Source organism: Hippoglossus hippoglossus, chromosome 12, assembly GCF_009819705.1.
Source record: "Hippoglossus hippoglossus isolate fHipHip1 chromosome 12, fHipHip1.pri, whole genome shotgun sequence".
Classification (NCBI taxonomy): Eukaryota; Metazoa; Chordata; class Actinopteri; order Pleuronectiformes; family Pleuronectidae; genus Hippoglossus; species Hippoglossus hippoglossus.
The window spans coordinates 2,817,988-2,841,836 of NC_047162.1; the positions used below are offsets into that span (position 1 = coordinate 2,817,988).

The window sequence follows — 23,849 nt, forward strand, 5'->3', positions numbered from 1 at the left end:
GAATCTGGTTTTATTCCCAATCAGGTTTACACATACAAGGAATTCGCTGTGGTGTATTTGTGCAAGTATAAATATAAAAAATATAAAAATAGGAAACAAAAATTGAATATAAAAAATACCATAAGCACCAGGGGTGGGATTGTGCAATGTGTTGCAAGTAAGCACTTGAGACTCGATTGTGCAAAGTACAGTTAGTCCGTTATTTGCCACAGGAAGTCAAAGTGTCAAGGTTTCAACTTAATGGTTCTTAGTATTTGCGTTTAAAAAAATTATAGGGAAACATTTTACTGGGAGTCCCCATATTAAGTATTTATGTGACGTATGCACTAAATAAAAAATATACAATAGTACATAATCTATAATACACACGTGAATAAACACTGCTTACAACTACATCATAGTGTAAACCATGAGTGACCAGTGAGAATGATGGTCGGTTTTATAGAGCCAGCTCTCCAACACACATCCATGTTGTTATGGCTCAGTATTATAGATACGACTTGACATTTAAAGACAGTTCAGCCTTTATTCATGCTACACACCAACATCTATCATTTCTCCAGGCACCAGAAAACCAACCAGAGCTAATAGAGCTGAGGGGGATTCACTGAGTTTGTATGTTCTCCTCGTGTCTGTGGGGGTTTTCTCCCGGTTCTCCAGTTTCCTCCCACAGTTCACAGACGTGCAGATTGAGGTGAGGTTGACTGGAGACTGAATTGACTGTGAGTGTGGATGGTTGTTTGTCTCTGTATGTTGGCCGTGTGATAGGCTGACGACCCTGTTCAGGCTTTACCCCACCTCTCACCCAAGGCCACCTGGGGTCGGCTCCAGCGGGGGCCATGACCCGTACAGGATAAGCTGTATAGATCTTGCATGGGTGGAAGAATGGATGATTAGTAGAAAATGAACTGTCAACAACTCTGATAAATGATTCATATTTCTTTTTAATTAAAGGTCCAGTGTGTAAGATTTAGGTGAAAGGGAGAAAGGGAAGAAATTGAATATAAAATAATCCTAGTGATGTTTTCACTAGTGCCTAATCATCTAAATTCTGGTTTTCTTAACCCTAGAATGGGCACTTTATATTTATATATGTTTTTACAGTAGCCCAGACTGGACAAACTAAATACCTTTTGAGTTTTTATGACAACTGAAGGCTGCCACAGGTTCTCTCTCATGTTTGGAAGGGGGGGCACTAGATGTCACTAAATTCTACAAACTAAACCTTTAAGGAAAGTAACTTGATATTGTAGTTTTTTATTTTTGACAGAGAAAAAAAAGAAAGAAATTTGCCAATGTTAACTTTGGCGTCAGGGAAAATAAAATATAAATAAAATATTAATATTGATCATGAAATGAATCACTGGCTGCAGCTTCATAGTATGTGATGGTTATTTGTTCAAGCAAAATTTTACTTTATATAAATTGAAAAAGATCGGGTTCTTAATCTAGATTATAATTAATCAAATTATGTAGCACAATCCAAAAGATGTGGTGGGAATCTGGTGTTTTCTGAGTCCCTGGAGGTCTGGGGCCCCCTGGAGGTCTGAGGCCCCCTGGAGGTCTGGGGCCCCCTGGAGGTCTGGGGCCCCCTGGAGGTCTGGGGCCCCTGGGCAGTTGCTTGCTTTGCCTGCTTGGTAATCCAGCCTCGCACTCCAAGAACACACGCAGAAAATTGTTACTCACCTTTACCCTCTGTCACATGATTGACCATCATGCCTTGTGGTATTTTACTGATCTCCTTCACCGCCTCCTGCCCAGAAACAAACACTGCACATTTCCCATCCCATCTACAAAACCAGAAACCATAATATATGAAAGATACTTACATTGTAGACATGAAAATAAACTATATTGCATTTATTACATGGTGGTATGTGGGCCTGAGCAAAGAAAACAAAGAATATAATGAAGGACAGAAGTGTGTGACACAGTAAATAAGTAAAGGAAATTGTTGTTTATTGTTGTGAGTTCATTTAGTGCATTGTTTCTCAGGTCGTTCTTGTCTTCTGGCCAGATGTCATTAATTACATTAAGCTCTTGTCTGATTGTGCTTGGTCCTGTGAGGCAAACAGGATTAGTCTAAACTAATGTCCCTGTCCAGTGCTCACAGGTCTCCAGGTGAGGTGTAATGCACTTACAACCAAAAGCGATATATTCTAATTACTTTACCAAAAAGAGAAGAAAGGAGAGGTCAGAGTTCACTTTAAGTTGCATGTAGGTGGAGTTTCATTTTCTGTGTACCTTCTGATTCTGAACCATTATGATTTGCAATTTTTTTGGCAACATGACTCATGGGTTTTGGAATTAAATGAGCCATTTAACTCTCATGAATTTACACCTTTAATCAGGGGTCTTCAACGTTTTTCAGGCCAAGGACCCCCAAACTGATGGAGAGATGGAGCAGGGACCCCCTACTATATATATTGTATAAAATTGTGTTTTATATTAAACTGGGCCTAGTGCCATGTATAAACATAGCTACCCTGTTATTGTGCATTCAATACTAAGCTATTCAGATAATACACAGGTTCATATATTCATGTTTTTATTTTAAACATGTGCAAGGTACAGGAGCTGCAGTGTGTGCATTGCTGACTGAAAGACAACGTTTTCTGCCTCCATTTATCCGTTCGCTACAATATGTCAGATTCATGTTAATGTGTATTTAAAGACATTTAAATTAGTGGAAAAAAAATTGGTTGGAGAAATTTTTTTTTAAAATATAACAAATTGTCTAATAAAAAATTCCGTGACCCCCCTGCAGTACCTCCACGGACCCCCTGTTGAAGACCTCTGCCTTTAGTGATATTTCAGCTGCTTTCACTGCTGACACTTTCACCCAGGACTTACTGACACCACCTGGTTTCACTCAACAGTTCAGTTACTTTCACACCTTGCACTTGAGCTGACACAGAGATTGCAAACCTGTATTTCAGCTGCTTTCAGTACACTTGAATTGTATCCAATGATTTCTCTTGTCATTTCATCTATGAATTTTCAGGAGTGCTAGTATTGTGTTTCTTTTCCTATCATCATTCAAGAGTGTGGTCTGTCAGTTTGAAAGCCGGACTTATTAATTTCAAGTTCAGCTTTTGTAATGCTTTCTAATGCAAAGCCCTGCCATCGTACTCAAATAGCTCCTGCTTGTGCTCAAATTGTGCACTTGCACTCAGACATGTTGTTTCTTTGACAGATTTCCTGCGCTTCATCTGCTTCCCACAATACTTTTGTGCAAATGAAAAATATGTTCTCTCAGATTTCTCCTCTGCTCACTGATTTTTTTGAGAGTCTGTCGAAACTCCCCAAACGATAGAATTCCACGTTTGCATCCTTGTAGGGTATAGTTCAGTGAAAGCGCAGGGTTTTGAGTGAGAGCATTACAAAGTCCTGCTCTCAAACTGAAAGACCCCACTCTTGAATAACCCATATAATGTAAATTTCTCTCTGCAAATGATTTTCAATTCAATTTTACGTATAGTGCCAAATCACAGCATACATTATCTCAAGGCACTTTAGACCGTTCAAGAGAAGCACAACACTTCCCACAATGAGAAAACACTTTAGTAAGTTATAGCAAACTGACACATCTGAGTACTTCACCTTAAATTACTGAAACAATTTGATTTAGGTCACATTCACCTTCACAGTAACAAGAGTCTTATCAATCTCCAAATCCAACATCTCGTTGAGACATGTAAATTACAAACTGATCATTAACCTGAAATGTGAGTTTTGTCTCAGGCTTGTAAAAAAAATGATGGCGAAAACATTTAACATTTCCATCTTGTGCCAACATTGAGTACAATGGTCAATCTAACTTTACAAATGAGTAACTCACACAAAAACAGACAAAAACCACCAAGTTAATGAGGCATGAGCTAGCCATTTATTGTTATTGAGGAAGTTAACACGGTTAACTGCATTGAAAGTCATACAATAAACCTCTTAAGCTTTGTGAGAGGTCCCTCTCTGTGTCACAGAGAGAAAGCTGTAGGAATATACATACAGTATATCTTATTGGCAAGTAGATATGTTTTAGTAAGTACATTCTCCTCTACCTGGTACTCATGTACAATATACATGTTAAAAAATATAGTTTGTTTGCATCGCAATCACCATTTTTCCTTTTTTGTTCAGGATGTTCAGGATGAAAGAATTCACATTTAAGTGTTACAGGTTCTTGAATGGCGGTGGAAACTAAAGAGCACTGTTTTTTTGTAATACCTATCACATACACATAGGCATATGCATAGAAGGCACATCTATGCATCTTAATTGCTTACATGATAAATGGAAAGCAGTTTTATCATCTGCGGGAAAAGAAAGTAGAACTTATGGCTGATAAGGAAGCCACATTCTCACAGCACATTCACACATCCCTGCACACACTCTCACACACACACACACACACACCACAGGACACAAAACACCACAACATGCACTCCACTAAACATTAGACAAACTCATCCATTCGACGATAAAACTGCATACAGAAAACCCCACCACACTGCAGATCTCATTAACTCAGTCAGTGGATGGCGTTCGCCCGGGGGAAGTTTCAAAGAACACTTGCTGTGAAGCAGCAGACGAATGTTATAAGCAGAGTCCTCCGGTGGGGGGGAAGCAGCCCGGGAAAAAAAATAAACACTGATTTCATGAGTTTTTATGTTACACAAAGAGGCTGTTCAATCCTGGATCAGTGGTGGTTGAGAATTGTCCCTCAAAGGCAAAGAGAAGAGCCGCCGCTTCCCTTTTCTTTAACTGAGAGATTCTGAGTCAGCACTGTTACAGTAAGTTCAATCACAAGACTGCAGTTTCTCAAGGCGAGTGATGGTGAGCCAATGTGCAGAAGCTGGGAAGGCTTGACAAATGAAAATACTTAGGCCACGTGTTTGAAATGAGTAAGTGTGAGTGTGTGTTTCACGAGAATAAAAATATTCAACATCCCCCAAATACTGCGACTGATTGAGAAGTTAAAAGAACACTTAACATCTTGGGTAATATGCTTTCTTGTATAAAGTTAAGACAGGAAGCTTGATTCCACTCTCATATTTGTACATATGAGGCCAGTACTGACAGGCAATCGGCTGAGCTTAGCTAGGAGACAGCTAGCCAAGCATCATCTCTATGGCGACGCCTGAACCACAATTATTGAGCCTAGAAGGTGCTGATGGGTGGATTTTGTTCCAATCTTTGTGCTTCTTTATGCTAAGCTAATCAGCCGCTGGGCGTGGCTTAGTGGTTAGCACGCACACCCCGCTCTAAAGCTCACCAATTAACACATGTTTTGCTTGTTTATTCCTGTACCAAAACAGAACGGTTGTTTTTTTTTTACAAAGAGTTCCGAGAGTCTGTCTGTCTCCGTAAAACTGGTCATCAGTCTTTATGCTAACACACTAAACTGCTGGCTGGCTTCATATTTAGCGTATAAACATGAGAGCGGTGTCCATCTTCTCATCTGACTGAAGAAAGTGGGATGAGTGAAATTCCAAAAAATATTAGACAATTCATTTAAATGGTTAACAGAACACAAGAAAATACTCTCCTCTTGAAAACTGTGTGTGTGTGTGTGTGTGTGTGTGTGTGTGTGTGTGTGTGTGTGTGTGTGTGTGTGTGTGCACATACATGTGTGTCTGTGTAACTACTGAATCCAGCTGACTAGAACAGGCCCAACATTCTATAACCACAACAATGGCCGTCTATGCTGCCAAGGCTGAGAGATGTGATTGCTTTTAAAATAGTTACTCTTAAACTTAAGTACATGTAGTGCTCAAAATAGGCAATGGTACACAAAAGGCATTTTTCTTTAAAAAGAACAAGAAAGAATGAAAAAAGTAATATGCACTTAAAAACAAAACTTAAGGTTTTCTTTTTGGCAGTCGTGCGTCTGTAGTGATGCCTGCAACAGAGATACACAACAGACTCCCCTGAAATCTTTACATGTCACTCACTGACTTTGACATAGAAGTGCAGGCATGAAAGGGGGAGGGCAAAAATCAAATATGGACACCCCCACCCCTTGCGAAACTCCTGTAGTAACCGCAGATTAGATCATTTATAAATCCAACCGGTGAATCAAGGCTTGACTGTAACTGTTAAGCTGCTAAATAAAGGTGCAGCATTAAGGACATTAGGCTTGAGCTCAGGAATGGTTAACTAACAGACACTGTGGATCCCAACAAAAGCATATCAGACCCATGTGAAATAGAAAATAAACAAAAAAAAGTTAATTCATTCTCTGAACAGCCTGAATTTCTCTTCAAGGCGGTTCTGGCACACACAAAAAAAGAATTCATGTTTAGAAGTCAGTGAATTATGAATCAACAGATCAACTGTAAATATGATATTACACTACAATGTTGCCAATACTTCTTCATTCAGAAACATCGCTCTATATAAACACAGTGAAAACTGGAAAATAGTCACTGGAAGTTTTGCCCCAGTTTTGTCTCCCACTGCTTTAAAGGCGCATCAGGCCAAATAGAGACTCTGCATTGGCTGAGAAATGTAAATAAAATCATTTGTGGTTTCGATACAGGTCTTATTGAGGAAACTCCTCACTTCCATTGACACAACACAATCTAATCTTTCCTTTGGTTAATAAAAAAAAACAACATAGAAAAAAGAGAGCTGAGCAAAGATTAGCTAGGTTATTCCCTCGGAGGAGAGTGCTCACTGTGTGCAGCCCTTGTTGAGGGGAGACTTTACAAAGGCTAAACTCAGACTGTGGTTTAGTGGGGATTTAGTGTTTTAGGCTTCTCAAAGGCTCCTCTGATGATCACAGTGGTTTAGAATTCAACTAGAGGGCAAATGTTCATGGAAGATGAGCGAGAACAGGAGGACCCTGGAGTCTGGTCTCTCTCATAGTGCGTGCGTGCGTGCGTGCGTGCGTGCGTGCGTGTGTGTGTGTCTGTGTGTGTGTGTCTGTGTTTCCATTGTTCCATGTCATTACGGTCAAGTCTCAGGCGTCAAGGTGTGGCTGGCGAATAAACTGTCAGGTATCAAGATCCTGAAGGGGACAGAAACAAATTGAACATGACTTTAATAACTGGAAATTCTCTAATACTTGACTAATACTTTATTTACCTGACCTGCAGAGAGACCTGTGCCCTTACTTCACATTGGCTCATATTAGAGAGCAGATGCATATTTTCCCCACTTTCATAAAACATATTTTTCTTCAACAAAGAATAACAAAAATAAAAGTGATTGACTTTTGTTAAAGCAGTAATACGTCTTTTTTTAGACCAATAAGCTGAACTACACTGCTGACTAATTTCGAACATTTAAACCTGTTATGGCAAAAAATATTTTCGGTGTTTTCAGTTGTCAATAATGACATTACTGTACAGAAGGCTTTTAATTTGTAAAGAAGGACACGGGAGATGGGAGACACGTGTGAAACCCACCCAAGGGGAGAGAGAGGGAACGGAGACACAAAGGAAGCGATGTCAGAGAGGTCGATTTTACTTGCTGATATTAAGTTAGATAGGTTTTCATAAACTATTGATTTTCACTCTGCCCACCATCATTGTGCACACACTTCCCAGGTACAACAAAAACTTCATAGTTGAATTGGCCACTGTAAACTGTAAATTATAGTTTTATACAATAAGCAACATGTTGTATTTACCTGGAACTGAAAGAGCACTGGGGTCAAAGGTGAATCTCATCTGTAGCTCTTCTGCTGCTGCATCAGGCCCACGTTCTCATACACTCTGGAGCTGTCCTCCCTCATCCTGGCAACACATGCACACACTCGGGTAAGAAAGTACCAACAAGACTTTCTTAACGAGGACCCTAAACGCTTTCAAGAATTTCACAGGAAACAAAAAAGCTCTAACAGCCTCCTAACAGCAGCCATTTAGCAGCAGCATTACTTACTCTGTGCAGGTGGGAGTAGGAATAGGAGTGCAAGGAGGCAAAGGACTCTGCTCTCCCCCAGTCAGGTCAGACATTGAGTACTTAATGTTAGTGTACTCACGCCCTTTAATCTTACTTTTCTGCAGAGGGGAGAACAGGTGTAAGGTTAGAGACCGGAGCAGAAACAAATCCTGACGAAAAAGCGTGAAGAGTTGTCCACTGCTCACCTGTTCTTCCTCTATGCGTCTCTGCAATGTTTCTATGTAATGCTGTACAGCCATGTAGATGAATCTGTACTGCGCCTCGGTCTGCACCATCCCAGAGCGCTGAGACCGAACCATCTGGATGGTCTTTGGCACGTCGATGTCACAGTCCACCCCTGCAGCAGAAAAACATCGTACTCTGACACATCCTTAGCACAACATGACTGAGGTAAACTGGTCGGACAGAAGATATCCACGTTCATGTTGTGTGTGATCCTGTTTGCACCAAGTCTCACAATTAATGATAACTCTGTAAGCAACATGATTTCAGTCACATCTGCAAATATCAAATAATGATATAAAAGAAACAAGAAATATGTTGCTCTAATCTATTCCTAATATTACCAGGCATTAAGCAGAACCTGCTTTAATTTGATTTCCCTGTTTTTGTTAATAAATACCTAAGAGTGTTCTTAACCGCCAAATATCTTAAGTATTCCTCCATCATAATCCAGTGATTCCTGTTTGTTCTATTGTATTATTTTGTTCTGTTCATGTTTTACGCTCTGTGGCTGCTTTACTTATACACCTGTACAATCTAAAGCAATTCAATGCAACAGCTATGCCATAAGATCAACCTTTATACAGTTTGTAATATTCAAATATTGCTGAAATTTCACAAAGTTAAAAGATACTACTGTATAATACATTCCAGTACCAGAACTTCACTTATTGTGACCTCAATGCTAAAACATTATCGAATAAATACCTTTATAACAGTGTCCCAAAAAAACGACAGTTGTGTTAAATAACACTGTACTACAGTGCGTGTATGTGCCTAAGTGTAAACAGAACTGTGTTGAATCGCTGTATTGACACATGAAAAGCACCATGCACACTCACCTTTTTCTCTGATCACATCTATCAGGATGTCAATCACTATAAACGTTCCTGTCCGCCCGATCCCTGCACTGCAGAACATAAGACAAAGTCTTTGTCTCCTCTATTCTATACATTTGTGTCTGTTAGAGAAGATTTAAGGCTTGTTGAAGTATTTGACATGCTTGTGTACCTGCAGTGTACCGCTATAGGCCCAGCGTCCAGTATGCTCTCCTGCTTCAGGTTGACTTCCTCTAAGAAGTCCAGCACGCCACCCGGGTCAGTGGGGACGCCGTGGTCCGGCCAGGCCTTGAAGTGGTACTGCCAAACTGTACGTTCTGTGTTTCCCTAAATACACACAGGAAGAAAACAGCTTTCAATTTGAAGTGTTTTGACACAAAGCTTGAGTACAGTCCAGTTATAATCGAGTCTGTCATTGTCACTGAACAGACTTTGAATTAGCATCATCATTGGGTATTTTGTCTTCTGATATTATGTATTTTTCTTATTCTTAACAAATCACATTAAAAGACAAAACCAACAATTACACATTAACATAAAAAGACCAGAAAGAAATCTGATCCCTCTGAGCCATAGAGCGCCACTGTCAAACAAATTAATAAAAACATCAGTGAGTCACACTGTTGCTCATGTTACTTCATCATCATCATCATCAACACACACTGTAGTTTAATTTGACTCAATCCCACAAACACGAAATCCACCACTGAAAACAGTAGAAATATACACTAATATCTCCTGTTTAGAGTTGTGCGTGGTAGAAACTACAGTGACAGTTGTATTGAAAATGTTATTGAGCCTTAACATCTATGATGTGTTTTATTAAGATTTATCACTTCAATAGGAGCCAATGGCCTGAGTGACCGAGACAAGCTGAAAAGGTCAACGCAATGAGAGACGGAGTAACACACTGTTGGTTTTGGTCTTTTCATGTGAACAAAAATATAGACTATCACCAGCCTTATACCTAAATACGAATCTATAACATATTTTCTAAAAAGCTATTGAAAAACACATGCAGCAATAATTTATGACCTAGACCATGAAGGGCAGTTCACACAAATATGTCAAATGCTAGTTGAAAAAAACACAACAAAACAAAAACCTTGGGTGTAATTAAAATATAAACTTTAAAGCATCCACCAGTGTCGTCAAACAAAACTGCAACAACTCTGCCTTCATGGAATCTGAGTTTGTTTCTTAGAAGTTATGACCTCATCATTATGCCTCACAACGCCCATCAGAAAATATGTTTTCTACACTCAAAAATTCACATCAGTATCATATCACCACTTTAACCACAATTTCTTGTATGAAAGGTGCCAGACAAATAAAGTTTATCATTATAATTACAGTGATAACTATACTTGCTTATACATATACACCCACACAAACTTACCTGTCCGACTTTGGACAGTTTGAGCTCTCTTAAGGTGTAGTCGTGTGCAGTCGTCTCTCTGACGTTGCGAACGCGCATGGCGCCGTACTCCTTCAGAGCCGACACGTCTGGCCAGTACTTCACACACTTGCTCTGTTGACACACAATAACATTCACTTTGTCACGTTTCCTTTGATGCTACGGTCTAATGAGTACAGCTGGAGCGATAAGTAGAATCAACAGAGAATCAATTTGTCACGATTCTGAATATTGATTAATTTGCCTCCTTCGCTTGGTAAATGTATTTACAGAGGTGTAGTCCTTCTTGCAGCTCTGAGCAGAGAACACTCAGTGGGCCTGCAGGGCGGTTAGCAGGCCCACTGTTCAATAATGAACACTGTGTCTCTGAAAGATGTCACAGTGTGGAAAAAGGAAAATATACGTGTCCACCTAGGTGTCATGTTTACATTACTGCTGATTAGAGTTGGAGTCACTTCTCTTTACAAACGAGGGGAGGGACAATGGTTTCTAACATAACATGCACAGCCGTCTTTACCAGAAACCAAAACGAGAGCTTGAGCAACGAGAGATGTGTGGGTCACAACACAGTGGTTAGTCTACCACGTCTTTACAGAGAAAATTGTTGTCGGCTAATATATTCATGTAACAAATCTATACGGTAATATACACAACCTTTTAAGTGTATCCACATTAAATTACAGTGCAGCTAGGGCTGGGCGATAAGGGAAAAAATCTTATTACGAAAAAAAAAAATTCATATCAGTCGATATCGATATATATCACAATATAACTCAAATCAGCGCCACTGCACTGAGACACATTACTATGCTGGTCAACAACTGATTCTGCTCCTCTGCTGTTTTCTAATCACCCACACGTAGAACTGTTCTTCATAAAAACATGATGATTCATATTTATGTTCCTGGATAAACAGGTTATCGCTTCTTCTGCAATAATGAAGTTAAGACACCACGTTGCTTCATAATCTGCGGGAAGAACTTCTGTCTGCAGGCGTGTGTGCGTGTGTGTGTGTGTGTCTCTGTCCCCCTTCACACACAAACTGACACTCACATGGGATATTCACCATCTAGTCCCATATTCTAAAATAGTTATTAAATCGATGATGTCGGATAATGACTCCGATGATCGTTCCGTCAGTTTAACCCTGATTTCCTGAATGTGCACGTCACGTCTTGTGTTGTGTAGCAGGTTTAAACGTGTGTCTCATAAACTCTAGAGAATTAAACAAACCCAAAGTAAATGTCTGTACGTGTCCTAATAACTTGTGATCAGTGATGGTGTACATATTGTTAAAGTGTAAAGTGAGCGCAGGTCAGAGGGGGGGTGAGGAGGGAGCAGACTCCAACAGAGACTCTGACACAGGACGACCGGACCTTTAATGAGCGTCTATGCTGATCCTGAAGCAGCGGTGGAAAACGATAAAACAATGAACGTAGCAGAAAACATGAATCATTATGTTCCATCACTGCATCAATGCAGAGTCGTCCGCCATTCTGCAGGAGCCCAAACATTAGCATGTGTGCTGCTGCTGCTCCGCTCTGTGCGTCAACCTACCCTGACACGGCTGTAACTCTTTTCCAGCCACATGATTGGTTCGGTGCGGCGCTATGCTCATTATCGTTGGTTGATTGTGTTGTATGTGAAAACATGGATCGACATTATATCGACCATGTCTTAAATTTCTATTGAGGAAAAGTTATATAGCGATAATTATCCTTATCGTTTTACCGGCCAGCCCTAAATGCAGCCCTCACTGATGTTGCTCACCTTTCCTCTCTCCACCTCTTTGGTGGTCATGACGATGACTCGAGAGTTCTCCTGAAACACCATCCTCCAGAAGTCACTGATTGTGCTCTGCAGACAGCCCTGAGTGGCGATGTAGCTCTTCTTCAGCTTGGTACTGTTACACTTTGGGTCCAGCTCCGGCTGCACATGCACAAATATGCAGACATACACACACACACACACACACACACAACAGTCAGCTGAGTATTCAGTGTACAAGAGAAAAATACATTCCAGGGTTAAAACAAGGACATAACGTGACTGACCACACATGCAGGCCAACTAAAGGATGATAATGACTAATATAATTCTACATCAAGTCATTTACATATTATCATGTACAGAAGAAACTTATGTGTGTGTGTATTTGAATCCCCTGAGGATGAAGTGAGTTTACCATGACAGCGGATACTACCATGATGATATTGGCGTTGATGTAGTCTGAGCCTTGCTCATTTAGGTCCCCATCATTCAGCACCACACGTGTGTGGTCAACTGGAAACAGAAGGAACAACAGTCAACAAAACCCCCTCAGGTGAACCCATCTCTGTTAAACTGAGAGGTTGTTCTAGTGAAAGAGCAGAGAGCGTTTCTCACATGGCAGAATGTTCTTGTATCTGTTCTTGTTTTTGTTCTCTGCTCTCTGGCCCTCTTTGCGACTGTAGAGCAGCTTGCACTCTTGTTGCTGCAAGGTCTGGATCGAGAAAAGTGGCGAAAGGGTCACATTTCAACGTGTCATTTCCAGCCAAGTCTAAAGAACATCTTTAAATCACACCGCTTGATATATATCTAAGGCTTTTCAACATGTAATTCACAGTTGGCCTCATCTACAGTGTCTGGTAAAGTGATGGCATCCAGAGTCAGTGCTTGATATGTGGCATCTGGTGAGCAAGAGGGATTGAGTCGGAGCTGGAGAACAGCAGCGAGCTGGAAAAGTAATGATATCAAGTTTTCTCTGCATCAATGAAGGATTTCAGAGCTCATTTTGCAGTTGAAGCCTAACGACGCATTCACATGTAAAGATGCAAAGTAGCTGGCAGTATCTGGTCATGAATGTTTAAATCTGGGGGGGGTGTTGTGTTGAGCATCTTATTTACAAACTACGCTCCAAATCGACAAATGTTTTCTGACATATCCGCCAACGCCAACGTTGGAAATGTTTTAATTTTCAATTGTCCTGGTAATTCATTAAAGACACGTCATAGAATCCCTGGAATTCAGAGACTGCGGCTATCATCAAGTAGTAGTAAACAATTCTGTGTTTCTGTTTCCACTAGACTGGCTCTTACCTGAATGTTGCTCACACTTCACCAAGGACATTTCAGTTTTATGCATTCAGTTCTAAGTTGTGCCGTTCTCAAAGCGTTACCGAAAAAGATTTGTTCTTGTTGACTTTTACATAAGAATGACTGGAGCTTATTCAGGGGTTACAAATTTCTATCACACTTATGTAACGAGGTGCATGTCTGGAAGGAGCCTTTAGTCTGTATGTTAGTTTCTGTTTCGTGGGAAATTCACATAGACAAAAGAAAAAGATTATATAGTATAGTATAGTATATTTTGGACTTGTAATGTGAATGATCAAAGACAGAACCGCTCACCTCAAATTCTTCCCAGAAGCCCTGTTTGACCTTGTCTGTGGCCTCAGCTAGTTTGCTCAACTCCCTTACTCGACTTTCAATCTCCGCTGCGTTAATACGAGTCGTGTTCAGGGGCTGCAGAGGAGAACATGAGTCAGGACAGAAATTACAATCAGGAAACGACAGACTGTCAGTCAGCTTTATATTATAATATTTAGGACACATAAAAAATGAGATGGGGACGTACCTGTTTTAGCTGAAGCACGGTGCCCAGAGTTTCTACCATGGGGTTCTTTTTGTAGTGCTCTACCAAGTCGGTGAGGGAGTCAAACTTCTCACCTCCACCCACGTCATACTTGAGGTCATGCTGAATAAAAAGCCACAGACACATCAGCAACAAATACAAGTAAGCACCATCATAGTCACAGTTGTAATTAGAAACTTACACCGAAACAAAAACAGGTTACTCGAGAAAACTCAAACAATACATTTACTGTACATTCAAGGAGTGAATCTCTCCGCTTGTGACAAAGTAAAAACATAATGAGAAATTTGTAGTGATGCAGTATTCTGCAGTTCATAGCTGATCTGATTAAATTCAGCTATGATCTGATATTTTTTAGTTTTCTGCCCCACAAACGTTGGTAAACATGGCTGTGACACGATAAACGAAAAAGAGGAAGGATTTAAATGCAACTGGCAGGAAATTGTTAAACACAGTTCACAGGTCAGTGGCATTGTTCTGAATCTGGTATTTCTAATAATAATGTAGGGCTCCAGGTCTGTGTAAATGAATCAGCACATGGCTTCAGTGACAGTTTTGCCTTGAACCACGAGGAGTTGGGGTCAAGTGGAAGTAGCATTTAGCTGCTAACGCAAGCATTACTTCCTTCTTGATCACTGCTTCACCCTCTAAACATCACGTCAACTTCTAACATGAGGGGCGTATATCAGGAATATGTTGGGGTCACAAATTCTCCCTCCATTACATTAGCAGCTATTTTAAATCCAGTGACTAATGAAAATCCTGGCACAGCAAAATCATTCTATTGACCAATAAAAAATATGAATTGCTCTTTATTATTTGTCACTTTATTGTAAAGTCTTTGATGTGTGTGCATGTGTGTGTCTGATAACCACTAAAACTAAACCTGATGTCCTGGTCGTTCCGGTCAGTGTAACCCTGATGTCCTGACTGTGTGCGTCTCGTGTTGGTTGTAGCAGATCTACTACGTCTGCAAGGTGCGCAAGTGTTTAAATACGTGCCCATAATCTCTCAAGCGAATCAACAAACACCGAGTAGGTGTCAGTACTGTTCTGGTCCTAACAACTTCTGATTAGTGTCTGTGTTTAGTGAGCACAGGTCAGCGGGAGAGTGGGGGGAGGACACTCAGACAGGACACTGACACGGTAACAGCAACCGGACCTTTAATGCACGTTTTTCCTGATCCTGAAGAAGCGGTGGATATTGTTATGCAGCGGCGGGACATCGCTAAAAAAATGAACATAGCGGTAAACATGAATCGATTATGTCCCTGCATCGATGCAGAGTCGTCCACGTCCGGATCGCGATGCATCAAAAAAATTATTATAATTTCCCCACCTCTAATGAGAACACACTGAATTTGAACAGCATGCATACTGAACCCCTGAAAAACATCTGGATCACTGCAGGGATAAAGGAGAAAATCTTAACATCTGTATCTGTCAGAATCAGACCTTCACAAAAAGTGTTAATGTCTTGATTTAGCCGGACATTACTGAACAACTGCATGCATCACAGTAACATTGAAATATTGCAGGCAGGCAGGGACAGACAGAGGAGATGAGGAGTGTGTTCACCTGGCAGCGGATCATGACATGGGTGACTTTGGGTTTGCTGTCACTGCTGTCCGTCTTATCATCTCCTGTACGAACCGACAGGACAAAATCCCCCGGATGGCTCTGGCTCTCTCTCACCAGGAAGCTGCCGTTCTTCCCTTTCTCCGTCAGCAGCTTCTCAGCCTCCCTGCCCGACAAGTGCCCGTGGAACCATCTGGCAAAAACACATGTTTCAATTGGATTCAACTCACTGAAGAACAATTCACATAAAAAAAAAAAAGAAAACATCTGCTTCCACTGATGATTGGGATAAACTTGTACCATAATGTCATCACTCTCTTTATTAACATGAATAAAAGAAGTGTTTATTGTTTGCAAGCAATGTTAATCAAGGGCCAAACACATTACAGTAACTCTTTAAGGATCCATTTCCTGTGAAAGTGCGCAGAGAAGTGTTATATCAAACATTTTGCTTTGTTTTTCCTTTCACCTTCATCCTCAGATCTGCGGTAACAAAAGCGTAACTAACAGCACAAAAATCTATTGGCACGACAGTTTAACAAAGCAGCAGCCAACAACCACTAAGCAGCTGAACATGAAACAATTCATCATTCAACATAAACCTAACAAGCAACAATTCTGACGATTGTTCAGTATCTTTTCAAAGCCAAACGGGCCTGTTTAGAGTTATCACTGCACTCGTTAACTGAAAAAAGAGAAGGATAATTTGATTATCTGATCCAGTGGTTAAATGCTTTTTCAATCTTAATTGTACAATGTAAGGTGGGAGGATTTTTGAGAATAAAGCTCAATTGAAAAAGGAAGAAAGAAGCTCTACAGGTTGACTAACATGTAGAGGAGTTGAGTAGGTCTGTTAGGCTTTGGGTGGTTGTTTAAAGAATATTATTGTGGGTCAGGTGGGTGTGGCCATTAACAAAACCTGAGCCATATTAGTATTAATCATATTAGTGTTTGTTCCTAATAACAATCAGTAAGATAAGTCATTCAAACATTTCAATAATCATTTTGGGGAACGCTTCATCTCCCCTAGTCTGTTATTAGGCGCCGATGGCAACCCCACCATGACATATTGATGGAAACACTGATTTCATCTCGAGGGAATGTAAAATGTGGTCATGTTTTTTTATGGGCACATGTTTTTCTTAATTAACCAAACAACTGGATTTAAGACTGCACATATTTTATGAAGGGAAAAGACAAAGTGGATGAATGTAATGGAAACAGTGTGCCACGGTGTATAACCACTACACGGTCAGTTCCTCTTTCTTAGCATGGGAAAATCCATTTCCACAGTAATTCTCTGTAATGCTTTTTAGTACATTAGATGAGGAACCTAAATAAACAGCTTTCTAGCACCACAGTCTTTCCAGCTGTTATTTTAATTGACATAATGCAATGTCTCAGTGTTTCTGAATTAAACGCATACAAACAACTGCCACACACACTTGTGATGTTGGGCTGGGCGATATATCACGATTACCTTTTCCTCGTTCACGATTAATGAATGATTTTTTAACGTATAAATGTATAAAACCTGTATTCTGGAAGCTTTAACCCTGATGTCCTGGCTGGCAAGGCAACTTGACAAATACAAAATAATTCAAAATGGATGTGGTGATGTCTCGACAGTTAACAAGCCCACATTCAAGCACAAACCTGAAACATTCAACGTTACCACTCACCTCTCTGAGGTGGGATCAGCACAGTTGAGCGGATACTTGAGCTCAATAACATCTCCATTCTTCTCCTTCAATTGACCATGATGTTCCATGTAATACTGCACCAGCTCTGCAAGAGTGGCAAACTTCTCTCCGCCATAAAGGTCATAGTAGTCTCCTGTGTTTTGGATCTTAATGTGGGTGACAGCTCCATTTCGCCTGCAAGAGATCAGTCATTTAGAGAAATGTGGGCATCCATGGCAGGACCATCATCATCATCATCATCATCATCATCATGACACAAACAAACTCACATGAAACTAATGTTCCTCTAAACAAATCCCATTAATAAGTGAAGATCGACCTGCTGTATGAAGTATCATTGCACATACACAGTCACATCTAGCTTAGCCTGTTGTATTTCATGCTTCTGTGTTTAACTCCAAATATATCAAAGCTACACAATCATATTTTTACAGAAAATTACCAACTTACTTGGGTACTACTGAGGGTTTCATTTTGAATTTATTATTTGAATAGTTGATTAATTGAACACTTATTTGGAACCAATTCAATTTTCATTCAAACATTGACTCGCTTCACCTCATCAGTTGTGAGGATTTCCTGATTTAGAACCACAACAATTTGCTTAGAAACTGAAAAGTTATCAAATCAACATTGAAGTTGTTTTAAGCAAAATGCCAACCATTCTCTGGTCCCTTATTCCAGTGTGAGCTTTTTTTTTTTATTAATCACTATAAACATATTGTCTAACATATTTAGACAATTGCTGAGACAAAACAAGTGATCAGATCAATCACATGATTAACTGAAAAAATAACCTGTAGATGAGTCATTACCGGCCGCCCTAAACTGAACATATCATCACTAATCTGAAGCTGAAACGAGTCTATCTGTGGAAATGTCTCTGTTTCCACAAGAGGAGACTTGTTTTGTTTCCATAGGAAGTAAATATGGCAGGAGATGAGAGGCCGTGCAGCAAAAATATGAGACTGTTACAAAAATAACTTTGGCTACATCAGCTTAACGGACTTAATGATACTTCATCTGAAAAATGTATGACTCGACAGGCCCCGAGATAAAACCACAAACTTTTGGCAAAGGTTTATCATCATCCTGTTGACCAGTTTGGAAGCAGGGTCAAATCATATGATGTGACTTTTGTTTGCAGGATTAGACTCGTGTTTGCATCTGCAACATTAATCACACCTTTAATAACCTATATATTTTGTGATCTTTTATAGCGGTCATATCTCAGGTTTCTGAGCTTAGGTTTAAAAAGACTGTTAAATTAACTCAAAACTGACACAAATAACTATAAAAACCATAAAATACCAGCAACTATCCAAAGGCCTTCTTGCATGTACAGCTACTAAACTAGAGAAAGGGACAGTACTTTAAAAATGAGAGAAGGCTAATGTAAAAACATTAAGCTGAATAGTCTTGTCTGAGGCTTGGTGATGGGTATTTCATATCAATGTCAATCCTCATACAAGGTAGTAGCGAGCACAAGAAGGTTTATTTGGAAACTTCAAGTGCTTCAATATTTCATGTGGATTCATTGCTTGAGTGTTAATGCCATCACTTACCGTACTGAGAGGGTGAAGTCTCCGGGATTACTCTTGCTGGGTCTGGCTAAAAAGCTCCCATCTACTCCTCGAGTCAGCAGGAGGTTTTCAGCCTCCACACCTGTGATGTTGGGGTGAAACCACCTGACAGGAAGAAAACAATGATCAGCCCCAATGTGCAGTGCAGGGTCCAAAATCACTATATCGTGCACTATATTTACTTTCCAAAATTTGAATTAAGAGTCCATGTTTTGAAATTGTCCATAGTGCAATTGTTCAGGGCACGTACGATACTGTTGTCTAACAATCTTGCAATGAATCTCATTATATAGATGCCAAAACCGCACTTTCACCTTAACCTTAATACCTTTCAACTTTATTTCACTTTGTTATTTCCAGAGGAAAGAATGTCTTACAGACAGATTAAGCACAGAGAACACACAGATCTGAACCTACAACCTGGCAGAACACTAAGAACACAAGATAAAATAGGCAAAACCAATGCTAATGCCCTTCAAACACTTGTAAATTCTGCATGAAACTTTTGTGTTTTGGTCATTGTTTGGTCTATTGGATGTTTGACCTTCACTGTACATGATGAGACCTGGTGGACACGGTTTAACACAAGAAAGGTGTTTTCACTTTAATCTGCTGAATGTGTCTGAATCTCTGTGCTCACCATGAATCTGTGTTCAAATCATGTATCTACAAACATGATCAGTGTGATCATGACCAGGCCAGGACGTCATGTGTCCAGCAGTTAGACACAAATTATGTGCTGATTCATTAACCCATTTTTCAGTGAGCAAAAAGAAGTTGATGTTAAAATCAAGAATTTCTTACCGAACAACTGAATCTTTATAATGGATTATTCACAGTAGATGATTATGTTATGTCCTGAAACACGTCTGGAGGGGGATATCTAACATTTTACCAAACTGTTGCATGTTTGTGCATGCAGTGTCTTCCTGTTTCTTCATATCTTACTGCTGCCATTTCTGTCTGCTCCTCCTATATCACTAACTTGTACATGTCTGACAGGCCTGGATGATGTTGCTCCTCCTCACACTGACCCTTCTTACATTAAAAGTTAACTGACTTTCTTTCCATATCCAGCTCTCTATGAACATATGCTGTGTATACCTGTTGTCTTTAGGCCAATCTGTGTTGGTGTGCTGTGCAAAAAAACAACTGATTTCACTTGTGGGGGTTTCAACAGCAGCTCACATCACAACAGACCTGAGTTGCTTAAGATAACAACAGTTGTGGTCGGTTTTCAGAGGCTAGATCCTGAAGGTAGCTAGTTTAAACTTGACCCACTACTAACTAACATCTGGGGGAAGGTAACTAGAGCAGAACAGTAGGTTTGATAGCAGCGTTAACGGGGGTTTCGAAACATCTCCAGACTTGGCTCCAAGTTGCCGGTGTGTGCTACACGAAGCGCTCCTTTGCTAGCTTCTCCCCTGCCATCCCTTTTCTCTCCAGACACCTCCGCCCGGCCGGAGCCCGTTCACCGACATGTCCACAACCCAACCGCGGAGAGGAGCTGAAGCTAGCTCCGCTAACATCTTCCTCCAGAACGCCGTTTTCCACACTCACCTCCGAGATGTCATTTTTGTTCCTCCCTCACTTCCTCGCTGGCAGTTAGCGGTAGCTTCGACTCGGTGGCTAACGTGTCCGACCGTCTCTGCTCGGTTCAGGGCGTCCAGCGCTACGGCGGTTCACACCCGCTCACACCGGGCACCGGAGTCCGAGCATCCACACGCTGATTCAAGCGAGCGGCCGTTTAGAAACATAAGAAAAGTCTTCAGGCCTCGGACACTTCACAGCGAGTCGATTATTGGACGTCACCAAACATGCGACAGAATCAACGGGTGCGCGGATTTGCTCACCCCGTGCGGCCGTTCGCCGCCGCCGAGACGCCCGCGTCGTGCGAAGCCGCAGAGCTCGGCCACCTCCGGCGTGTAGCGTGGAGTAAATCAAAGAGACCCGTCGCTTCCACTCCGCGCATGCGCATTACAACTATTTATTAATATAGCGATATTTTAAAAAAGGACACGCAAGCGCACAGATTACACCCGATCACACAATATTGATCACCTATAACAGATAGTCGACTCAGCTATAACACTGCCCTAAAAGCACGTTATCAGTCATGTTGTTATTTCCTCTAGGACCGTTCTGATATTTTAAACCTTGTGTTTTTTTCTATTGGTTCATATATGATGATGAACGCTTTGGATAAAAGCGTCTGCCAAATGACGTGTAATGTGATGTAATGTTTATACAATGTTTCACGTGTAGAAATACTAAATAATGTTCTTACTTTTCACTTTTGATCACGCTGGGGTCACTTTTTTTGTTTTTTAACCCAATATGAAGAAAATATTCCCTTAAAGGGCCAGTGTGTAAGATTTAGGCGAAAAGGATCTATTGTCAGAAACTAAATATAAAATAATCTAAGTGATGTGGTCACTAGTGTGTTTCATCTAAATTTTACGAATTGTGGTTTTCTCTAGTCTAGAATGGACCCTTTATATTTAAATACTTTATACAGGAAGAGCAGGTCCTTTCTACAAACTAAACACCTTTTGAGTTTTTATGACAACTGAAGGTTTCCACAGGTTCTCTTTCATGTTTGGGAGGGGAAGGTGAGGTGATGGGTATTCAGCTGCAACATGCAACTTCACCACTAGATGTCACTACATTCTACACACTGAACCTTTAACTTTGCCATAAACTGGGCTTATTTGATGGAGGTGACAACAGATGGTTTGTTCATGAGGTGTCATGAAGTGTTACAAAACTCTGCTCACTATTTAACTTGTTTTTAATATGTACAGTGTGTGGTCTCATAAAATCAGGAAAAGTCATGAAGCATTAATCACCACAAAACAAAAAACAATGACATGACAACCCCCAGCTCCAAGTCAAATACTTTCAGAATGTGACCCTCAGAGGAATTTCTGATGACTGAAAGACAATTTTATAAATAATTGGGAAAGACTGTGAGCATTTATAATTCTTCACTCATCTTTAACAAAAAGCCACATTTTTAACCGTAACAATAATGCACCCAAAATTAAATAAAGAGGGATTAAGGCACGACCTGGGGTGAAATGTAGCTGTCTGCCTCACCTATTCTTTTTGGGCATAAAGAAAATCAAGGCTTATAGTAGAGGCTAAAGACTGAAGAGGATGTACATCCTCATCTTTGAAAGCGGACAATATCTTGAACAATCTCCAAATTCATCAAAAAAAATAAAAATATTTTAAAAAATAAAGAAAATTGGGGGCAAATGGTCTTTTTTTCCTACACTTGCAAAAACCATAACAAAGTAGTTCAGCCTAGTTATTCTCCTCAATGCCTGACTCCCTCAAATGACAGCCGCCACAGTTCAGGTTGCCAGTGCAGATGCCAGTTTAGCAGCAACAGTGTCTGAGGATGTTGTGTGAAAAGGCAGGTTGCACTAAGTATTTGTGACGTGTAGCTGTGGTACTGTCAGTGATTTACCAATGTGCCACCGCCTGCTGCAGACAGCTGCCACAGTGTGGGGACTCACTGCAGCAGGACTCAGCAGTGAAAAAGACAAGAGCTGGTGACACTTGTGACATGTTTGCCTGATGCTGAAAATGACATGCTCTCGTGCAGTGGAATACAAATGTTCTCTGGCAAAGTTTAATCTTGCAGTTGTGCCATTTTGTGAGCAGTGGTTATCTTCTTCAACAGAGGTCGACTTCACGCAGCGTCCTCCACATTGTCTGACATGTGATGTTTTCACAGACAGCCCATGTGAAAAGACAGTAGCCCTCGCCTGTCTGTTGTTAATGCAAGGTTGCAGATTAAGTAAACTGTGTGTGTTGTCATTTTTTACTTTAGCCATTGCTCCTTTAATTGTTTGTAGAATGGGCCTTTTTAATTGTACACAGAGGGAAAAGCACACGTGTAAATAAAACATGAAATGTATGTAATGTATGCGGCTCATTCTGTACCTCTCAACTGCATTTCAGGTTATGTTAACTAGTCTACCAGTGTTTCCCCCTCCTCTCTATCTTTATGGAGCCATTAGGGTAATAGTTGACACAGCCCAGGCAGACAAAACTAAGAATGCTGTTGTGTTTAAGATTCATTTTATAACCATTATCATGCAAGTAGCCTTAGTTGTAAAACACAGATGTAATCTCTTTTGTTGTATTGAGTTTGCATTTGGTGGTCCTGTATCTTCAATGCAGCGTATCTGAGCTGTTTGTTTCTAACGATAAATAATCTGCATTCCATCTTAAAAATATCATAGTTTCGGTCTGTCAGTAACACTAAAATTGACAGAGTACACTAGTATCACTAAATATCTTGGCATCTGCATTAATATCTGACCTTTAAAGTTCAAATTTTGATATGTTGTTGTCAAAGCTGAGAATGAAACTGGTATTTCCTTTTGGGAACAAATCTTGTTTTCCTTCTTTCACAAGAAGAAGAATTGTTGAGGCCGTTTTCCTCTCTGTTCTGGACTATGGTGACGTTATTTACGGTCAAGCAGCAAGCTTCACCCTCAAACCTCTAGATGCGGTTTATTACTCCGCACTAGGATTTATTTCTGGAGATAGTTATGGGACATGCCATTGCCAATTGTACAAAAAGAAACTGGTCTCCTCGCTCTTTCAGTGAGGAGGGATCAGCATTTATTTATTTTTTATGTACAAAGCTATTTTACAAAAGCCCCCCACTCCAATCTCTCTGACTTGCTGTTGTCCTGGAATGATGGTAGTCACTTTACCTGATCACAAACATGGTTTAACCTGCAGGTGCCAAAACATCCATACACAGCTAGGAAAATCAGCTTTTACTGTATTCCACACACTTGGAATAGACTTCACTAATCACTTCACTTCACAGAACTTCAAGCTGACTTCATTAATACTGTTGAGGCCATTAATTGACAATACTATTGGTTGTAACTGTCACTGCTTTTAATTTTACAACTGGTTTTGTTTTTCTTTTATTTCTT

The 23,849-nt window shown here is 40.3% G+C and overlaps 1 protein-coding gene across 3 annotated transcripts; it reads right to left on the minus strand.

Moving 5' to 3' along the window:
- Positions 1-3,861: 3,861 nt before the first annotated feature.
- ptpn11a (protein tyrosine phosphatase non-receptor type 11a) lies at positions 3,862-20,733 on the minus strand. 3 transcript variants are annotated; one of them, XM_034602550.1, is made up of 16 exons: positions 20,443-20,733; positions 18,865-18,987; positions 17,279-17,473; positions 15,597-15,789; positions 14,002-14,121; positions 13,776-13,889; positions 12,772-12,868; positions 12,572-12,669; positions 12,157-12,315; positions 10,369-10,500; positions 9,142-9,296; positions 8,973-9,040; positions 8,094-8,245; positions 7,888-8,006; positions 7,637-7,742; positions 3,862-7,012 (listed from the first exon to the last, which is right to left on the minus strand). In XM_034602550.1, the coding sequence occupies exons 1-15, from the start codon at positions 20,454-20,456 to the stop codon at positions 7,673-7,675; spliced, it is 1,809 nt and encodes a 602-aa protein (XP_034458441.1). In that variant the 5' UTR covers positions 20,457-20,733; the 3' UTR covers positions 3,862-7,012; positions 7,637-7,672. The 3 variants fall into 3 exon arrangements, with proteins under 3 accessions (XP_034458441.1, XP_034458442.1, XP_034458443.1); XM_034602551.1 differs by having other exon boundaries at positions 12,590-12,669; positions 20,443-20,731; XM_034602552.1 differs by lacking the exons at positions 3,862-7,012; positions 7,637-7,742; positions 7,888-8,006; positions 8,094-8,245 and adding an exon at positions 8,574-8,590 and having other exon boundaries at positions 8,949-9,040; positions 20,443-20,732.
- Between the last annotated feature and the right edge of the window lie 3,116 nt (positions 20,734-23,849).